This window comes from Anomaloglossus baeobatrachus, chromosome 5, assembly GCF_048569485.1.
Source record: "Anomaloglossus baeobatrachus isolate aAnoBae1 chromosome 5, aAnoBae1.hap1, whole genome shotgun sequence".
Lineage (NCBI taxonomy): Eukaryota > Metazoa > Chordata > Amphibia > Anura > Aromobatidae > Anomaloglossus > Anomaloglossus baeobatrachus.
Window position 1 is genome coordinate 206,716,015 of NC_134357.1, and position 21,801 is coordinate 206,737,815.

The 21,801-nt window shown below is 40.3% G+C and overlaps 1 protein-coding gene across 3 annotated transcripts in view; it reads right to left on the bottom strand.

The window, feature by feature from the left end:
• Positions 1–21,801, bottom strand: part of CHUK (component of inhibitor of nuclear factor kappa B kinase complex) — a 496,520-nt gene that overhangs the window by 18,392 nt on the left and 456,327 nt on the right. For all 3 annotated transcript variants that reach the window (XM_075349105.1, XM_075349104.1, XM_075349106.1), the window contains 3 exons: positions 9,984–10,131; positions 8,048–8,169; positions 4,199–4,298 (listed from right to left, as the gene is read on the bottom strand). In XM_075349105.1, coding sequence (XP_075205220.1) covers positions 4,199–4,298; positions 8,048–8,169; positions 9,984–10,131 — 370 coding nt within the window. The remainder of the gene's footprint in view (positions 1–4,198; positions 4,299–8,047; positions 8,170–9,983; positions 10,132–21,801) is intronic.

Sequence of the window (21,801 nt, forward strand, 5' to 3'; positions counted from 1 at the left end):
TCACCAGCGACCAGTGACCAGCCCCCAGCCAGCAGCGACGTGGAAGCGATGCTGCGCTTGCAGGGAGCCGGCGTCTGGAAGCTGCGGACACTGGTAACTAAGGTAAACATCGGGTATGGTTACCCGACGTGTATCTTAGTTATCAGCGCACACCGCTTAGCGCTGGCTCCCTGCACTCCACAGCACACATCGGGTTAATAAGCAAACCTTTGCTTATTTACCCGATGTGTCCTCCGGCTACGTGTGCAGGGAGCACGGAGCCGGCACTGGCAGCGTGAGAGCTGCAAACGCTGGTAACGAAGGTAAATATACAGCGATGCACAGCGATGTGTGCTTATCAGCGGGAGAGCAACAATAAAAAAATTAACCAGGGCTGTGTGTAATGAGCAGCGCTCTCACAGCAGGGGCCAGATCGCTGCTTAGTGGTTACAAAACGTTCTCTTAAAGCTGGGTTTACACACTGCAACATCTCAAACGACATCGCTGTAACGTCACCGGTTTTGTGACGCAATAGCGATGTTGTTTGCGATGTTGCAGTGTGTGAAACCTATCAGCGACCTGGCCCCTGCTGTGAAGTTGCTGGAAGTTGCTGATCACTACAAGTCGTTCAGGACCATTCCTAGGTCCTTTGTTTCCCGCTGTGCAGCATGAAGTTTCAGTGTGTGAATCCTTTTCAGCGACTTTGTTAGCAACTTCCCTTTCAAAAGGCTGCTTATCAACGTCCCCAACAACCAGCTAGGTCGCTCTGCAGGTCCGGATCGCTGGTAAGTTGTTGGTCTGGTTTGCCGGTTTGAACGCTCACCAGAGACTTAGCAGAGACTTAGGGAGGTCGCTATTGTGTCACCAAACCGGTGACGTTACAGCGATGTCCTTTGCGATGTTGCAGCGTGTAAACCCAGCTTAAGAGTTTGGTCTCTAACAATTTACAGTCACACACACTGTGCACAAATAAAGAAAATTTAAAGTGAACCTGTCATCAGAAATGTAGCTATAAAGCTAAAAGTTCCCCCCTCTGCAGCTCCTGGGCTGCATTCTAGAAAGCTTCCTATAGTTTTTGTGGGCCCTTTTATTCCAAAATAAATACTTTATAAACTTGTACCTTTTCGTATGCAAATTTCTTAAATCGTCCATGGGGGCGGGCTGCCTGATGTACGTTGCTGTCCTCCTGCCAATTTACGCCGCCCCCGAACGCTGAATTTCAAACTTCAGGACGCCGCCCCTGGGCGCCCGTGGTCCCGCGCATGCGCTGTGCTACTGTAGCGGTGCCGTGTACTGCGTGAACGTGTGACCGCTAGTGACGCTTTGCGCGGGCACGAGGTTATGGGCGGCGCTGTGAGTGTCATCAGCAAGTGCCGCCCATAACCTCGTGACCGCACTTTCGGCTATTCCTCCAGCGTTCTGCTCGCTGGCCAGATGACCGGACGTCACCTCCTTCCCATCCTGCTCAGCAGCAGGAAATAGATGGGAGGAGCGGACGGAGCAGTCGGTGCCCGCACAAAGCGTCACCAGCGGTCACACGTGCACGCAGTGCACGGCACCGCTACAGTAGCACAGCACATGCGCGGGACCACGGGCGCCCAGGGGCGGCGTCCTGAGGTTTGAAATTCAGCGTTTGGGGGCGGCGTAAATCGGCAGGAGGACAGCAACGTACATCAGGCAGCCCGCCCCCATGGACGATTAAAGAAATTTGCATAAGAAAAGGTACAAGTTTATAAAGTATTTATTTTGGAATAAAAGGGGCCACAAAAACTATAGGAAGCTTCCTAGAATGCAGCCCAGGAGCTGCAGAGGGGGGAACTTTTAGCTTTATAGCTAAATTTCTGATGACAGGTTCCCTTTAAGATCAATATTAACTTCTCCAGGAGTGGCCAACCAACAAAGATGTTAAAGGCCGTGTGTTGCGGTGTGGGCACTCTTTATATCACAGAAGGTGATCACTTGGGGAGTTTCAATCAGAGCTCATTTATTTTGAACATGAAAAATACAATACAAAAATTCAGGAAATTTGGGATTAAGTTGCAGCTACCTTTGGCTCAGACAGATCCCCAATATTCAGCTCATACACTGAACAAGAACCACACATCTTCTACCACATGCCCTTAAATACACCACATGCCATTACTCGGAAACAGTGTTAAAGGCTTATACACTTGATGCAAATAATAAAAAATTACATTTTAAAAATAAATAATAAATCAGTGATATCTCCTACTGAAGTACAAAGGATGCTTACAATCTTTGTACAGATCAAGAAAACAACCAAGTCATACAAAAGAAACAAAATATATCCTTTTTGTCTGCAGCTCTTCCAAGGCATTAATCAGCAGACGATATAAACCTTTCCCACCCTGCACTCAGGTTTAGCCACATGCAGGAAAAATGGTAATGCTAGTGTCACAGTGGGGAATGCTGGATCGGTTTGTCTGTAGAAACAACAGTGGACAGTTTGCTGGCTAGCAGGAGAAAAAAGAAAGAGAAAAACAAACAGACATACTAATACACCATTCAACTCTCTCACCAACACCGCGTCCCTGTATTTGATGCAGACTCACACACCAAGCTGATTTTGAATCAGCCATTATGAGGGTTAACCAGTTAAATCCTGTTGTCAATCCCAGACAGCAGGCTGTAACATGTGTCGGCAGGTGGCACATCATTTCCCGCTCCCATCAGCGTGCCAGTGATGTGATTGCGATGGGTTGTCATGATGGCAAGGGGTCAGCTGATGACCTCTGTGTCTGTCACTATGATCCTCCAATGAATGTTCGCTGCAAGCCAGCATTGATAGGGTATCGTGATTTCTGCTGTTGCACTGCTCTGTATAGGACAAGTGATCAGACGATCGCAGCTTCAAGTACCCAAAAGGAAATATCAGTAAACACAATAAAAAGGTGAGGAAAAAAAGATTGGTAAATGGCGTAATGAAGAAAAAAAATAAAAAAATCCAAAATTTTTTTGGTGGCTGCAACATTGCAATAAAAGGTAATAAGGATCTAAACAAGGCAATCTAAACACTGTAGCTACCCCAAAATGGTATCAATAAAAATGGCAGCTCAGGGCCGAAAAAATAAGCCCTCACACAGCCCCATATACTGAAAAATGAATATGTTGCAAATCACGTAAAATGGCGACAAAGCAAAAAATTCTTACAAATTTCTGATTTTGTTTTCACCACTTCAATAAAACTACACGTTAGGGGAATTGCACTTTTTTTTTTTTTTACAATGTCAACGTACTTAGATTTTTTTTCCTGTTTTCCAGTACAATATAATGTAAAAATGAATGGAGTCATTCAAAAGTACAACTTAGCCCACAAAAAACAAGCCCTGATATGGCTACATTGAAAGAAAATTAAAAACTTTATGGCTCTTGGAAGAAGGTGGGAAAAAAAACAAAAGCGCAAAATGGAAAATTGCAATGTTGTGGAGGGGTTAAATAAGAAGTGCTACCTTTAGAGAAAGAAAAGCACTTCATTGCATAAAAACCTCATATCATTTGTGAAAAACAGTGGTATCATGATTTGGGCCTGTCTTGCTGTATTTGGGACAGGATAATGGTTATCATTGATGGAATAAGACATAACAATTTTATCAGCAAATGCTAAAAGACAATGTCAGGAAATCTGTCCATGAATTAAATCTCAAAAGAACATGGGTTATTTAACAAGACAATGACCCAAATTGTACAAGTCCTTCTACAAAAGAATGGTTAAAGAAGAATAAAGTTACAGTTTTTGGTATGGCCACTATAAAGTTCTGTCCTTAAAGAGAACCTGACAGCGAATACATGCTGTCCAATCCATGGGCATAGTGTATCAGCCACTATATATATGATTTTAGCCATGTGCATTTAATTCTGAAATGTTGTGGCATTTCAATTTCAGAGAAAAAAATACTTTAACACCGCCGGGGAGCGAGCCACATGGAAGACCAGGTGACTTCTCCCTGATGCATCCCTTAAGTGAATGTACTTGCTCTGCTTGCATGAAAGACATATCAGTGATTAGCAGTGGGCAGGGAGAAGAAGCCGGGGACCCTACTGTCCAACTAGTATACAGCACGGTCTTGGTGGCTACTAAACTTTGAAATGTTGCAGCATCATACATACCTGGCTTAGACCATACAGCCAGTGTCTGATACATGCTCTCTGTGGATTGGGAAGCATACACTCATACTTGTATATTTTCACACATACTTACAACTAAGCTTTTTTCTTGTTCCATTGTGCTCTCCATAATCAAGGTGCTGAGCTGCTTCTGATAAAACAGGTTTTCTTCTATGGCACGTTTAAAGGGCTCTCTAATAATGAGAAAGTTGCAAATTCAACAATTTATTGATTACATATTAGTTGAAAATTCCTTTTAATACAAAGTGCATAATATTAGTTACAACCAAGTCCGATGAAACACATTAGGTGCATGACACTTCACCAAATTGTTATACAATTATTCCATTGAAGCCACTATTTTTTGTTAATTTCTGGGATCATGTTTTTATATTCAGTTTTAAGGCATTTTAATATTTTTCTTTTTCTAGCCTAGGGTGGGCCTTATCTTCCTCTGCGGGGATACTACAGTAATATCTTACATGATGATTTACACAGTGATGTCTTTATGATGATCCATATTTAAAATATGTGGAGGATGTAAAGTCATTCAAAAGCCCTGTGCGCACTAGAAAATCGAATTTTCGTAAGAAAATTCTGGACCCTCTGACAGATTTCTGTACCTGCGGCAAAAAAACGCAGCAAACCGCACCCGAAAACTGCATGCGGTTTTAACACGATATGCCGCGTTTTTTCCGCTGGTTGTTCCCTGCGGTGTTTGACCATTATTAAGAAGTGACATGCAATTCTTTTTACTGCAGAAAACATGCAGCAAAACCTGTAGGTGAAAAAAACAGCAGTGTGCAGCATTGTTTTGTTACCATAGGTTTTGCTGGGGAAGGACTGCAGAAAGGTTATGAACTTTTTCTGCAGCAAAACATGCAGCAAAACCGCGGTAAAAACCACAGAGTACGTACAGGGCCAAAATTATGTTTGCATGTCTGACTGTTTGATGTGTACCTAATGTTTTTTATAAGGTTATATTTAATGTGTTTAAGGCTAGTTTCACACTTGCGTTGAACGGTATCCGTTGCATTGCGTTGTGTGACGGATGCAACGGATGTGTTGCATATAGTGGGCACAACGGATGCAACGGATGCTGCAAAACAACGGAATCGTTTTTTTTTTACAGTTTTACCGGCGGCAGACTATTGTGAACGATCGGCTGATCGCTCCCAGTAGCCGGCTGCCGGGTGATCAGCTGATCGCTCCCTGCAGCCGGCCGACGGGTGATCAGCTGATCGCTCCCAGCAGCCGGTTGCCGGGTGATCAGCTGATCGCTCGGCCGCTGAGAATGTTTGCGGGGTGCGAAGCTGAGCGGGACCATGGCGCTGAGGACAGGTGAGAGTGTGTGCGTATGTGTATATATACACATATGCGGAGTGCAGTGCGGGAGGGGGCGCAGCCATGGCGCTGAGGATAGGTGTGTGTGTGTGTATATATATATATATATATATATATATATATATATATATATATATATATATATATATATATATATATATATATATACACACACACACACACACACACACACACACACACACGCGGAGCGGAGTGCGGGAGGGGGCGGATCCGAGCCGGGAAGTGTCGGTCTCCCTGAACACGTGGCCAGGGTAAATATCGGGCAAAGCACTTTGCGTGGTTACCCGATATTTACCTTAGTTACGGGTGCAGAGGGAGCCAGAGAGAGCATGCACAGTGAAATCCTAAGGATTCCACTGCTCAAAAAAACGTTACATGCTGCGTTCCTCCCGCTGGGCGGAAGCAACGGAGCGTCGCCCAGCAGAAGCAACGCAGGTCCTTTTGGCACAATCCGTCATCCATACAAGTCTATGGGAAACAGCAGAATCCGTTAACGGATTCCGCTGTTTTCCAAAAGGGGGGATTGTGAAGGAAGGAAAACAACGCAAGTGTGAAAGTACCCTAATACACTAGTGGTGTTCTGTATGGGTATCTAATACCATTGGATATATTTATATATTGCATTTGTTTTATGTATATCCAGATTATACATTTGCTGTCTTAAAATATGTCTATAGTACTATTTATGTATTTAATATATATTATTAGTATTTAACATTCTCATATTTTTCTTTTTATTATTTTTTTCACCTTACATTGCGCTTGGCACTTTATGTGATTATATTATTATTACCTTCATTGGGTGTATATATTGCACCATTTATGTGTATATATTATTTTTTTGACAGCAATCTACATTTACTATTTTAATCTCTATTTTCATATTGGCGTCTATGTACTTTTCATGCAATTTTAGGCTTCTTTGTCCCTGTCAGAAGGTGTGCGCATGCGTCTGTCGGCTGACCTCTGAGCTTTCTGCGATGCTCTGAAAGTGCATCATCATGAAGCTCCATTTATGACGCTTTTGCTGGACTCACACATGTGCAGTCTATACCTTCACTAGTTTATCGGGCCGAGGATTAAGTCACTTGACACGGGTAATGGGCATGTGTTGTCTGCGATCCCGTAACTTCCGGAAGCGCATATAGGTGGCCACAGCGGTTCAAACATATTGTGCGCAACCAGGAAGTGTCCAAGGTATGGAAAAACGCAGACAGCATCATGCGCCACTTACTAGCCTTATATATAGTATGTTGTATTCAGTTTAATTATCAGTCAAAACTGAGTCGGTGTGTAATTGATGACAAGAGTACATGATACGCCCCCTGGAAGAAGCAGGTGTGAAACGGTCATTAGGGTGGATGGAAGCGCATACCTGCAGCTCCTACTAAAAAATATTTCTACTTTTAAAGGTATCTATTGTTCTTTGTAGATTCTAAATTTGATATTTATGGATACAGTCCCCCTGTGATTATAATTTATCATGGTATACTTAAAGAAACTAAGGTTGATGCATTTATCCCATATATATTAAGGTATTTATTTATGCGGAGCGATCTATGTTTCAGCTGCTATATTGGGCTTATAACCACTAAATTTAAAGTATTTTTGCATCAATAGTGCAATATATTTATTGGCCCGTATTAGTAGTGCAATATACCGTATCTATAACAGTGCAATATATCTGTTGGGTCGTGCAATATATCTACAACAACATTGCAATATATTTATATGTATTCTTTGAAAATGATATATTTATATTTATCTGTATAGTAATATATTTATCACGAGTATGGTATATTCTTCTACAGCTAATTGATTTGATATAATTTTAAGCCATCAATAGCAAAGACATTATATATATATATATATATATATATATATATATATATATATATATATATATATACACATGTATTTTTTGCTAAATGATTGATATTTATTGCACGCTTTTTTGATTGATAGAATGCATGTAATACTATATTATTTGAGATAGGATTTTGCCTTCATCACTGTATTTACAACAGGAGGAATATATGTCCCCTAATAACCTTATTTTTTGACATGTACTTGTCCCTCATAGGAACTTCTCTGTTTTTATTGAAAAATTCTTTTGAGATAAATAATAAAATATATATTACTGCATGAATCTTTTGTGTTTATTGCCTTATTTGGCTTCAATGGAATAGTTGTGTAACAAAGTGCATAATATGCAATGGTGGCTAAACATATAGGAGACTTATGTCCCAGAACGCTGGAGTAATTTGTGTGAAAAGTGTATCTTTCACTTTCACCATACTTATGATAGTGTGGAGGTTACCGGGAAAAGAATGGCTAAATATGCGACTCCATATGCCAAAACTGTGGCAGATTATTCCAGAATACAGCCAAGCAACTGAAAAGTGGTGTGAATGAAGACTAGACAGTCTTAAAATATGCCAGATTTATCAAACAACATAAACCATCAAGATAAATATGGAACATTTTAAGACTGCCTAGTCTAAGAATTATACAGTATTAATAAATGTGCCCCACTTTGAAAAAGATGATAGATAATACTTTATATAAAGCATCATACTTGTTCTTGTCTTTTGGGATCAGCATAGATGAAAGAGCCTGTGGAGAATGTGGGTCCGGCCAGCCCGATGTGCGATGTGTTTCTAAACTGGAAGATCCTAGGGAGCGTGCAGAGCTCTGAGTCTAAAATGAAAAGAAACAACTGTTATTGCTCTAGCCAACAAGATAGTAAAGTGCATCAGTGATCGTGCCAATGTACATGTAACAATGTCTCCACCTCCACATGTCTAATGATGGGTAATCATTTATCTCTATGCTTCCTTCTACTCTTCTCTGCAGTCTCCAGTCTCTTCCCTCTCCCTTTCGGTATCGCTTATTAAATTTGCAGTGTGTTAATGTTATTAAAAGTAGGTGAAAGAGAGGTAGAGAAAGCACACACTCAAGAGTAGGGATAAACAGAGACACAGACCCTGATTCCATCGCTGTCACTTACTTAGCAGTTTTCTGTCATTTTGATAAAATCAATGTTTTCTCTGCTGTACATTTAGCAGTTATACAAAGTCATGAATATACTTGACTACCTGGCAGCATGACAAGTAGTCCTCTAATGATAATTACTGCTGATTAAACAGTGATTTTATCAAAACCACACTAAGCAGCTCAGTAAGTGACACATTGCTGGAATCAGGATCTCTCCCCTACATTATGCTGCTCTCAGATTAAGTGGCAAGAACCTGGTGACAGATTTCCTTTAAGAAGCACCACAACAGTGAGCCAAATTCAGGAGTTTTAACCCCTGTAAAGCAATAACATTGCTGTAATAGGTTCTGAAACAATAGGGGAACGTCTACCACTATTTTACAATGTATTATGGTTGCCCACAATTCCTTAATTTAAAAGGGGCATTCCTGGCTTGATTTATGGTATATCAACGGAAAATGACATCAATATGTAGTTGATATAGGTACCACTAACGGGACCTGCATCAATCTTGAGAATAGACACTTGTTGTCAGTGGAGAATTGATTGGAATTAGCAAAGCAAAACAAGGTTTTGAAAAGGAAACAACTGGAATCTCTATAATTAAATGCATTGGTCTGATCGCATCTACTAAACATAACTGGCATAAAAAACAAAAATGCATGAAATAGGACTAACCTTTAAAAAGGAATCTGTCAGCAGGTTTTTGCTACCTCACCAGAGAGCAGCATGATGTAGACAAAGAGATTCTGAATCAAACGATGTATCCCTTAGATTACTGGGTGCATCCGTTCTGACACAATCAAAATTTTTAGTTTTAGCCATCTAGCAGACCTGGGTGAGCGGTCTCGCCCACACCAGGCTCTTAATAGAGATTTTACATTGACAGTGAGGTGTCAATCAGAGGAGGGGGAGTGCTGAACTGATGAGAGCATGACATTGTTGTTCAAGCAATGAAGAGTTCCATTGTGTCCTGCTGCTTAAACAAACATAGCAAATAAACAACTGATGGGACCTTGACAAGACAAGCATCCATCCATTCTTGGTGTTAACCCTTGCAGTATGCAGTCTTGAGCTTACAAAAACCTGTCCTGGTAACAGATTCCCTTTAAAGGCGTTGTTTACTTTGTGAAACTTTTTTTCATATTGTACATTTTATTCTGCTAGCATTTTTTTCCCTTATTACAATCAGCAAATTAAAAAAAAAACAAAACTTAATCTTCAGGGCTCATGCACATGGTCATATTAAATAGTGCAATAACCATCTATGCACCTGCATAAAAAACATGTCAGGACAAAAAAAACATGGCATGTTTCATCAGATTTTAATAGTTTTGTGTGACAATATCACTGAGCACACGGAGGCTGTATGTCTTTTTACCTAGGGGGTCATACAGGTTCCATGCAGCTGTGGACAAGGGTGAGAAAACCTGCAAACCTATAGTGACCATGATAGTTTATAGTACTAAGTGAGAGGGCATACTAGGGGAAAAAAAAAAAAGAAGAAGTATACTTACACAAGCTATTTTCAGAAGGTGCCAGATCTCTCGCTGCCTTTTGGACTGCATCTGCATCAGCGAATTATCTGCCTCCTTTATATTATTCACAGTCATCTCAATTTGAGGCAGTAAATCAATAATTTTCTGTTTACAGCCAAGAAGCCGGCTAAAGAAAGAACACACAGAATATGTATCAGACTACAAGAAAGAGTTTTGAGTTCTCATTGGAAAATCCATTTCTGGTTTAGTTCACTCGAGCATATATGGCACTCCTGCGCCTATAGCCATGTGTAACAGCCTATGGGGGGCAAACTTGAATAATGGAGTGATTTGATGCTGCAGCAACTAGATGTAGTGATGTACTTTCTGTAATGAGTCCTTAAATTGAAATACCGCGCTCCTGCGCTTGTGTCCAGTGGTTCCTTGGTTCTATGTAGTGTCTACAACCAAAGAACCACTGGACACAAGCGCGGGAGCACTGTATTTCAATTTAAGGACTCATTACAGAAAGTACGTTACTACATCTAGGTGCTGCAGCATCAGGTCACTCCATTATTCAAGGGTGCCCCCATAGGCTGTTAAACATGGCCATAGGCGCAGGAGTGCCGTATATACTCTATATATGAGCGACAGCGTGAACAAGACCTTGAGAAGGTCAAAACGTTGCTTGGTCGCAAGTCTTTGCACAATTTACTGGCACCTATTGTTTGTTCAACATAATTTTTCCAATAACACTTGAGCTCCTCTTTGCAAAATTATACCTGAGAGTGCGTTGATATTTAAGAATATACTACGTGGGATAACCATCCTATCTACCAGCACCTCCACTCCGACAGAGTGCACGCCATCATTTTCCTTTACTAGTTCACTGGAGGGCACTGGAACCTTAGTTATAGGATACTGCCACTAGGAATCTAAAACTAAGCCCCCAAATGTGTACACTCCTACCAGCATATATCATTATTGCGAGCACTGAACTAAACCCGCATGTAGAATGAGCAAGGAGGGAAAAGCAATGGCTTTCTGGAGGGAAAAAGATCTACAAAAAAAACCAAACAAGGATAACCAAATCAACAAATGAGAATCAGTCTCGTTAAAGACCTACAGAAACAGACAAATTTTGTATGGGAGATTTTAATCCCAATGAATTAAATATGAAAAGAATTTCAAATTAATGAGTCAGCAGGTTTTTGCTACCTCATCTGAGAGCAGCATGATGTCGGTAGAGAACCTGCATCAAATGATGCATCACTTAGATTACTGTGGGCAGCAGTTCTGACACAATGTTTTTAGATTTCGCATGCAGCAGAGCTCAGAAAGCTGCCCCCACCCAGACCATTCTATGTACAATAGCTATAGATGTTGAGCTGCTTATCAAAGGCGGGTGGATGTTGGATTCCAGGCATGAGGCAACAATCTAAACAATGATATGGTCCTGGAGCTAAAACAATCATTGCCATTGCAAATAAACAACAGCAGGCAGCTTAATAAGCGATGCATCAATTAATTCTGTGTTATAAACCCTACAGCATGCTGTATTCAGATTAGATAGCAAAAACTTGCTTACAGATTCAGTTCAATGGTAAATGCCCCTCAAAAATATGCTCCATTTTTTGTGAAACTGGAGGACAGAGATATCTTTAGATTCCCCAAAGTCAACAACAGAAACAACTGTGACTGCCTCACCTACAGCAGCCTCAAAGACCCTGTGATAAAGAGAACGTAGCCCAGTATCCCTTGCCAATGGTGACCAAATCAAGCGATTACAGCCTTAGATGCGGGCAGACCCTTCCATAGACCTTCTTTAACAGTGAAAAGGTAGAGTCTGAGCAGAGGAAGAAGGAAGTAAGACAAGTATATCCATAAAAATAGAACAGCTACTTACAACTTAATTATGGTAGGAATGTTCCGTGTGAGGAGACGTAAACATACAAAATGACAAAACGATATCCTTGTTTCAGATAGAAGGATGAAATCTACTTTGGTAGGAAATCGAAAACTGGATAAAGCACCAAATTTTCCAGAAGAGGATCATGAAAGTAGTTCTGAGGGGAGTTAGAGCAGATTGTAACGTGTCGAGGAAGAAGTTAATGTTTCACAAAGATGTGAGATTTCTGTATGGAGGCAACAGAAGAACTAAAACCTTTCAATAGGGACAGATGTCACTTGGAAGCCAGTGAATGGTGTAAAATCAAACCTGTCCCTAGAGTGAACTCTGTGCTAGTCTGTATTGAAAAACTACTTGGAGTAAAGGCCCAGTCACACACAACGACTTACCAGCGATCCCGAAAACGATGCGACCTGATAGGGATTGCTGGTAAGTTGCTAGGAGGTCGCAGGTGAGATGTCACACAGTCAGATCTTAACAGCAATGCAGGAACAATACAGGTCGCAGCAGCGACCTGTATAACGATCTCAGCAGTCACTGTGACGCTGTCACACAGTGTCAAACACAGCGATGTGTCCTGCCCAGCAGGACATCGCCTTTGAAGAAAATGGCCTGGAACATTCGGCAACGACTAGAGATCTCACAGCAGGGGCCTCATCGCTGGTAGGTGTCACACATAACGAGATCGCTAACGGGATCGCTACTGCGTCACGGAAACCGTGACTCAGCTGCGATCTCGCTAGCGATCTCGTTATGTGTGACGGTACCTTAAGGCCAGCACTGTAGATAAGAAAAGGTGCAGCAGCAAACCATTCCATTAGAAATTAAATTTAGTGGTCCAGTGGTAGTTCACCAATTGAGACCGTACAGTGGGTTCAAGTACACAAAATGAGCAGGTATTTCATTGCAAGTCATACTGAATGCCTTCCTACAAAACTGTATTTCAGTATGTTCAGCTCCTCCTGCCTTGTAACTTACTGATGGCAAATTGCACTGTATTTCCAAGTGTTGTCCACCCCCAAGGAATTATTCGTAAAACCATGCAGCTTGATGAAACCAAATGCTGAGTAATGAACACACTGCAAGGATTCCACTCTGCTTGCCAGTTCCAGTAGTTGTCACATAACCACAAGTATGCAATTTAAAACAACACTCGTGGAGCAAGATACTCCACAAAAAACCAGTGATTTCAAATATGGTAAAATACTTTGGTTATTGAATAAATATTAAAAATATAAATATAAAACAGTAGTGGATGTAATAAAAAATTGTGCTTCAAGAAGAGGGACGATATACAAAGCATAAATATTGATTTTAGAGTAGGCACAAGAGTGAACAAAACTTCAGTATTCAATACAAATAGAATATATTATTATTTAGAAAAAAATCAAGTATCAGTGAATATGTCTAGTTTAAATAAAAGTTTAAATATTCACAGATGAGAATAAAATTCATTTGTAATAAAAAATTAAATCTAGTCTAGATGCAAAATATATTTGGGTGAACAGTGACAAATGAAATCAGTTTCCAAATAATAAATTCGTGTGAATAAGAAAAAATAAATAAATGACAACATGGAAAAACTAGTGTAATTCAATACTATGTATGTGTTCAACATGTTCCATGAGGCATTTGTGTGGCAAAGTGCTATGTGCTGATTAGAAACCAGTGAAGTAAGGTGCTTTAGGTATAAAGTGCGATAGTGATTGCTATAGATAGACAATAATGCATCCAGATATGATTCAATAGCCAATAAAGTAAAGTGCTCCCATGCCAGTAAATGATAATTATCTGATGTTTAGTGCTCTGTCGACCCTCTACCAGGTCCCTCTAGGTAGAGGGATGACAGAGCACTATACATCAGGTAATTATCGTTTACTGGTACGGGAGCACTTTACTTTATTGGCAATTGAATCATATCTGGATGCATTATTGTCTATCTATAGCAATCACTATCGCACTTTATACCTAAAGCACCTTACTTCACTGGTCTCTAATCAGCACATAGCACTTTGCCACACAAATGCCTCATGGAACATGTTGAACACATACATAGTATTGAATTACACTAGTTTTTCCATGTTGTCATTTATTTATTTTTTCTTATTCACACAAATTTATTATTTGGAAACTGATTTCATTTGTCACGGTTCACCCAAATATATTTTTCATGTAGAGTAGATTTAATTTTTTTTATTACAAATGAATTTTATTCTCATCTGTGAATATTTAAACTTTTATTTAAACTAGACATATTCACTGATACTTGATTTTTTTCTAAATAATAATATATTCTATTTGTATTGAATACTGAAGTTTTGTTCACTCTTGTGCCTACTATAATATCAATATTTATGCTTATATATCGTCCCTCTTCTTGAAGCACCATTATTTATTACATCTACTGCTGTTTTATATTTATATTTTTAATATTTACTCAACGAACAAATTATTTTACCAAATTTGAAATCACTGTTTGTTGTGGAGTATTTTGCTCCACGAGTGTTGTTTTAATTCAGTTTTGCAGTGAATCTATTATTCAGACCTTATTGTTGTTAAGTATGCAATTTGCAAGCAAAGCTGAATTCATGTGATGTGAACATTACACACGCTTACAATGCAGCAATCTGCAAGTATTGCAGAAAATTTCCTGAAACGTGAACAACTCCTTAAATAAAATAAAAAAAAGTGGGCTAAAGAGTTCTGCAACTCTTCAATTCAAAAGTACAATAGGGGATCAGGACACTACAGGTGGCAAGATGTGACCTAGGCCTTCTTGGATGACTACTAGGGATGGGCAAACCCGAACTGTAAAGTTCTGAACCCATACCGAACACATAGTGTTCATGCACAAGGTGCCGAACATGAGCTTTCCATGGAAACTCGTGTTACAGTTCAGGTTCTGGGGCTGTAAAAAAAGCACATTATTAAAAACATTATGATTATACTTACAGATCCCGTGACGCGTCCTGCAGACCCACTATCTCCTGGCCGCTTCTGCTCCAGTGTCTGATTATTAACGTCCGGTGGTATTCACTGCACTGCTCGTCACTCGACAGTCTTCGGCTTTTTACTGCTGTGTTCGCAGTGACATCAGAGATTCACCCAAGTCCATGGCTTAGCTATGGACTCAATGGAGCTTTGACTATCACGCCGGAGACGCACTTGCCAGTGACTCGGCGAGTTTCGCATCGCATGACCTGGTACAGCCGCACACTATTCTTACAGGAGGTCGGCTGCATATATTTCTAAGCAGCTGAGACACTCCTGTCGAAAGTGAGCAACCGTGCCGGGTGATGCCAATGTGAGACTCGCCGAGTCACCTACAAGTGTGACTCCGGTCTCACTGTCCGCCTGCTTCTCGATCTGTATAGATGCTTGTCTGTTCAGAGCGATGAAGCAAAGCTGACATTGCTCTCCCTGTGGACTACGTCGGACTAAGGATTTTTTTTATAATAAAGATGGAGTCTCTAAATGTTTTTTTGGTTTTATTTGTAATAAGAAAAATGTTATGTGTTTCGTTTTTTTTTTTACTGTTTACTAGAAATTCATGGTGGCCATGTCTAATTTGGCGTGACACCATGAATTTTGGGTTTAGAACCAGCTGATAATACAAAGCTGGCCCTTACATCATTATTACCCAGCGTGCCACCGTCATCAGGGCCGCTGGACGAGCTGGGTAAAGCGCAAGAAATAAGCGCTTCTATGAATGCACAATTTTCTGGGGTGGCTGAGGGGTGCAATTCACAGCGGGGGAGGCCCAGACAGCCTGGTTTTAATTATTTAAATAATGAAAAACAAAATATTGGGCTTCTCTGAATTTTGATTGCTAGACAAGGTAAAGCCAGGCAGATGGGGTTGGCAGCCCATAGCCACCTACTTTATCGGCACTAAGAATCAAAAACACTGCGGAACGCTATTTCATTTTTTTTTTTTAATAATTTATTTATTTTTACAGTACTGTGATGTCCGACAACCACAGACACCAGAACAGAGAATGGGCGTCTGTGATTACCTGTTAGAGTAACCTGAAACCAGTCCATACATTCATACGTGGCAGGAACTGCACACAGCCAAAAAGCTTATAGAGGAGGGGGCAGCATCTTGAGGTGCAATCTAATGGGTCTGCCCCCTTTAACTTCTGGGTCTCGAAATTGGAAACCTGGCCTGAGCTTGCCCTTTATGCCTTGGAGGTATTATATCCGAAGTGTTATATCCAATCGTGTGTTCCGCACGGCGGGGGTGGGGGGGGGTCATAACAGACAAGCACACACGGCTGTCCACAGCCAATGTGAGAACACTGACTTTCCTTAAAATGAACCAGGCGTGGATCGCACAGGACTTTTCGCTACCTTTGGCTGACTAGAGAACTATAACAGCCGAACACAGCCATGGTTAGACTTTAGTTCATAGTAATGATTTTCTGATGCATCCCCACATTTGAACTAGCCCCCCTGACCCCCCCCAAAAAAAAAACCTGTTCTGTATCTTCACCTACTAATTATATATATATATATATATATATATATATATATATATATATATATACACATACATACATACATACATACATACACGCATACACATATATACACACAGTGCTGGCCAAAAGTATTGGCACACCTGCAATTCTGTCAGATAATACTCAGTTTATTCTTGAAAATTATTGTAATCACAAATTCGTTGGTATTATTATCTTCATTTAATTTGTCTTCAATGAAGAAAAATAATAAAAACTGTCAAAGCCAAGTTGGATATAATTGCACACCAAACATAAAAAAGGGGATGGACAAAAGTATTGGCACTGTTTGAAAAATCATGTGATGCTTCTCTAATTTGTGTAATTAACAGCACCTGTAACATACCTGTCGCACCTAACAGGTGTTGGCAACAACTAAATCACACTTGCAGCCAGTTGACATGGATAAAAGTTGACTCAGCCTCTGTCCTGTGTCCTTGTGTGTACCACATTGAGCATGGAGAAAAGAAAGAAGACCAAAGAACTGTCCGAGGACTTGAGAATCCAAATTGTGAGGAAGCATGAGCACTCTCAAGGCTACAAGTCCATCTCCAAAGACCTGAAAGTTCCTGTGTCTACGGTGCCCAGTGTCTTCAAGAAATTTAAAGCCCATGGAACTGTGGCTAACCTCCCTAGATGTGGAAGGAAAAGAAAAATTGACTAGAGATTTCAGCGAAAGATTGTGTGGATGGTGGATAAAGAATATTGACTAACATCCAAACAATTTCAAGCTGCCCTGCAGTCCGAGGGTACAACAGTGTCAACCCGTACTATCCGTCGGCGTCTGAAATGAAAAGGGACTGTATGGTAGGATACCCAGGAAGACCCCACTTCTTACCCCGAGACATAAAAAAGCCAGGCTGGAGTTTGCAAAAACTTACCTGAGAAAGCCTAAAACGTTTTGGAAAATCTTCTCTGGTCCGATGAGTCAAAAGTAGAGCTTTTTGGGAAAAGCCATCAACATAGAGTTTACAGGAAAAAAAAAAAAAAAAGAGGCATTCAAAGAAAAGAACACGGTCCCTACAGTCAAACATGCTGGAGGTTCCTTGATGTTTTGGGGTTGCTTTGCTGCCAATGGCACTGGACTGCTTGACCGTGTGTGCATGGCATTATGAAGTCTGAAGACTACCAACAAATTTTGCTGCATAATGTACGGCCCAGTGTGAGAAAGCTGGGTCTCCCTCAGAGGTCATGGGTCTTCCAGTAGGACAATGACCCAAAACACACTTCAAAAAGTACTATAAAATGGTTTGAGAGAAAGCACTGGAGACTACTAAAGTGGCCAGCAATGAGTCCAGACCTGGATCCCATAGAACACCTGTGGAGAGATCTCAAAATGGCAGTTTGGAGACGGCACCCTTCAAATCTCAGGAACCTGGAGCAGTTTGCCAAAGCAGAATGGTCTAAAATTCCAGGAGAGCATTGTAAGAAACTCATGGTTACCGGAAGCGGTTGTTCGCAGTTATTTTGGCTACAGGTTGTGCAACCAAGTATTAGGCTAAGGAGGCCAATACTTTTGTCTGGCCCATTTTTGGAGTTTTGTGTGAAATGATCAATGATTTGATTTTTGTTTCATTCTTTTTTTGTGTTTTTTCTTGCAAAAAAAAAAAAATAAAGATAATAATACCAAAGAATTTGTGATTGCAATCATTTTCAAGAATAAACTGATTATCTGACAGAATTGCAGGGGTGCCAATACTTTTGGCCAGCACTGTGTGTGTGTGTGATTCCTGAGGCTCAAGAGATGTAAAATGTTAATTTATTTGGGTATTGTTAGTATAAATTTATACCGAGCTCTCAAAGGGATATTTTTATACTTGTAGAGTGGTAAACGCACAATTCAGTAATTTACCTTACATATACATACACAATGTATATATACATATATATATGTATATATATATACATATATACATACACACACACACAGTACAGACCAAAAGTTTGGACACCTTCTCTTCTCTAAAAAAACTATTGAGAGGAGACTTTGTGCAGCAGGTCTTCATGGTAAAATAGCTGCTAGGAAACCACTGCTAAGGACAGGCAACAAGCAGAAGAGACTTGTTTGGGCTAAAGAACACGAAGAATGGACATTAGACCAGTGGAAATCTGTGCTTTGGTCTGGTGAGTCCAAATTTGAGATCTTTGGATTCAACTACCGTGTATTTGTAGAAAAGGTGAACAGATGGACTCTACATGCCTGGTTCCCACCGTGAAGCATGGAGGAGGAGGTGTGATGGTGTGGGAGTGCTTTGCTGGTGACACTGTTGGGGATTTATTCAAAATGGAAGGCATACTAAACCAGCATGGCTACCACAGCATTTTGCAGCGGCATGCTATTCCATCCGGTTTGCATTTAGTTGGACCATCATTTATTTTTCAACAGGACAATGACCCCAAACACACCTCCAGGCTGTGTAAGGGCTAATTGACTAAGGAGAGTTATGGGGTGCTACGCCAATGACCTGGCCTCCACAGTCACCAGACCTAAACCCAATCAGGATGGTTTGGGGTGAGCTGGACCTTGGTTTCCTAGCAGCTATGTTACCATGAAGGCCTGCTGCACAACGTCTCCTCTTAACAGTTGTTCTAGAGATGTGTCTACTGCTAGAACTCTGTGTGGCATTGACCTGCTCTCTAATCTGAGCTGATGTTAACCTGTGATTTCTGAGGCTGGTGACTCGGATAAACTTATCCTCCGCAGCAGAGGTGACTCTTGGTCTTCCTTTCCTGGGGCGGTCCTCATTTGAGCCAGTTTCTTTGTAGCGTTTGATGGTTTTGCCACTGCACTTGGGGACACTTTCAAAGTTTTCCCATTTTTTCGGACTGGCTGTCCTTCATTTCTTAAAGCCACTCGTTTTTCTTTACTTAGAATTTGTATTATGGCAAGAAAAAAACAGCTAACAGTCTATTCAGTAGTCTATTCAGCTGTGTATCCACCAGACTTCTGCACAGCACAACTGATGGTCCCAACCCCATTTATAAGGCAAGAAATCCCATTTATTAAACCTGACAGGGCACACCTGTGAAGTGAAAACCATTTCACTACCTCTTGAAGCTCATCAAGAGAATGCCAAGAGTGTGCAAAGCAGTAAGCAAAGCAAAAGGTAGCTACTTTGAAGAACCTAGAATATAAGACATATTTTCAGTTGTATCACACTTTTTTGTTAAGTATTTCATTCCACAAGTGTTAATTCATAGTTTTGATGCCTCCAATGTGAATCTACAATTTTCAGAGTCATGAAAATAAAGAAAACTCTTTGAATGAGAAGGTGTGTCCAAACATTTGGTCTGTACTATATTATATATATATATCTATATATATCTATATCTATCTATATCTATCTATATATATATATATATCTATATATATCTATATCTATCTATATCTATCTATATATATATATATATATATATATCTATATATCTATATATATATATCTATATCTATATCTATATCTATATCTATATCTATATCTATATATATATATATATACACACACACATATACATACATATATCTATATATCTAGATAGATAGATATATATACTAGAAGGTGTATTCTAGAATTTACGTATTGTGTAGTTAATGTATGATTGTTTGTATATACAGTGCCTACAAGTAGTCTTCAACCCCCTGCAGATTTAGCAGGTTTGATAAGATGCAAATAAGTTAGAGCCTGCAAACTTCAAACAAGAGCAGGATTTATTAAAAGATGCATAAATCTTACAAACCAACAAGTTATGTTGCTCAGTTAAATTTTAATAAATTTTCAACATAAAAGTGTGGGTCAATTATTATTCAACCCCTAGGTTTAATATTTTGTGGAATAACCCTTGTTTGCAATTACAGCTAATAATCGTCTTTTATAAGACCTGATCAGGCCGGCACAGGTCTCTGGAGTTATCTTGGCCCACTCCTCCATGCAGATCTTCTCCAAGTTATCTAGGTTCTTTGAGTGTCTCATGTGGACTTTAATCTTGAGCTCCTTCCACAAGTTTTCAATTGGGTTAAGGTCAGGAGACTGACTAGGCCACTGCAACACCTTGATTTTTTCCCTCTTGAACCAGGCCTTGGTTTTCTTGGCTGTGTGCTTTGGGTCGTTGTCTTGTTGGAAGATGAAATGACGACCCATCTTAAGATCCTTGATGGAGGAGCGGAGGTTCTTGGCCAAAATCTCCAGGCAGGCCGTGCTATCCATCTTCCCATGGATGCGGACCAGATGGCCAGGCCCCTTGGCTGAGAAACAGCCCCACAGCATGATGCTGCCACCACCATGCTTGACTGTAGGGATGGTATTCTTGGGGTCGTATGCAGTGCCATCCAGTCTCCAAACGTCACGTGTGTGGTTGGCACCAAAGATCTCGATCTTGGTCTCTTCAGACCAGAGAACCTTGAACCAGTCTGTCTCAGAGTCCTCCAAGTGATCATGAGCAAACTGTAGACGAGCCTTGACATGACGCTTTGAAAGTAAAGGTACCTTACGGGCTCGTCTGGAACAGAGACCATTGCGGTGGAGTACGTTACTTATGGTATTGACTGAAACCAATGTCCCCACAGCCATGAGATCTTCCCGGAGCTCCTTCCTTGTTGTCCTTGGGTTAGCCTTGACTCTTCGGACAAGCCTGGCCTCAGCACGGGAGGAAACTTTCAAAGGCTGTCTAGGCCATGGAAGGCTAACAGTAGTTCCATAAGTCTTCCACTTCCGGATGATGCTCCCAACAGTGGAGACAGGTAGGCCCAACTCCTTGGAAAGGGTTTTGTACCCCTTCCCAGCCTTGTGACCCTCCACAATCTTGTCTCTGATGGCCTTGGAATGCTCCTTTGTCTTTCCCATGTTGACCATGTATGAGTGCTGTTCACAAGTTTGGGGAGGGTCTTAATTAGTCAGAAAAGGCTGGAAAAAGAGATAATTAATCCAAACATGTGAAGCTCATTGTTCTTTGTGCCTGAAATACTTCTTAATATATTAGGGGAACCAAACAGAATTCTTGTGGTTTGAGGGGTTGAATAATAAATGACCCTCTGAATAAACTTTTCACAATTTAAAAAAAAAATAAAAAAAGAAATAACATTCTTTTTTGCTGCAGTGCATTTCACACTTCCAGGCTGATCTACAGTCCAAATGTCACAATGCCAAGTTAATTCCGAATGTGTAAACCTGCTAAATCTGCAGGGGGTTGAATACTACTTGTAGACACTGTATATATATATATATATATATATATATATATATATATATATATATATATATATATATATATATATATATATATATATATATATATATATATATATATATATATATATATATATATATATATATATATATATATATATATATATATATATATATTGTTGTGTGTAGTTGTCAAGTGCTTGTGTAGGGCGCTGTAAGGCTATGTGCCCACGGGGACATTGTCCTGCG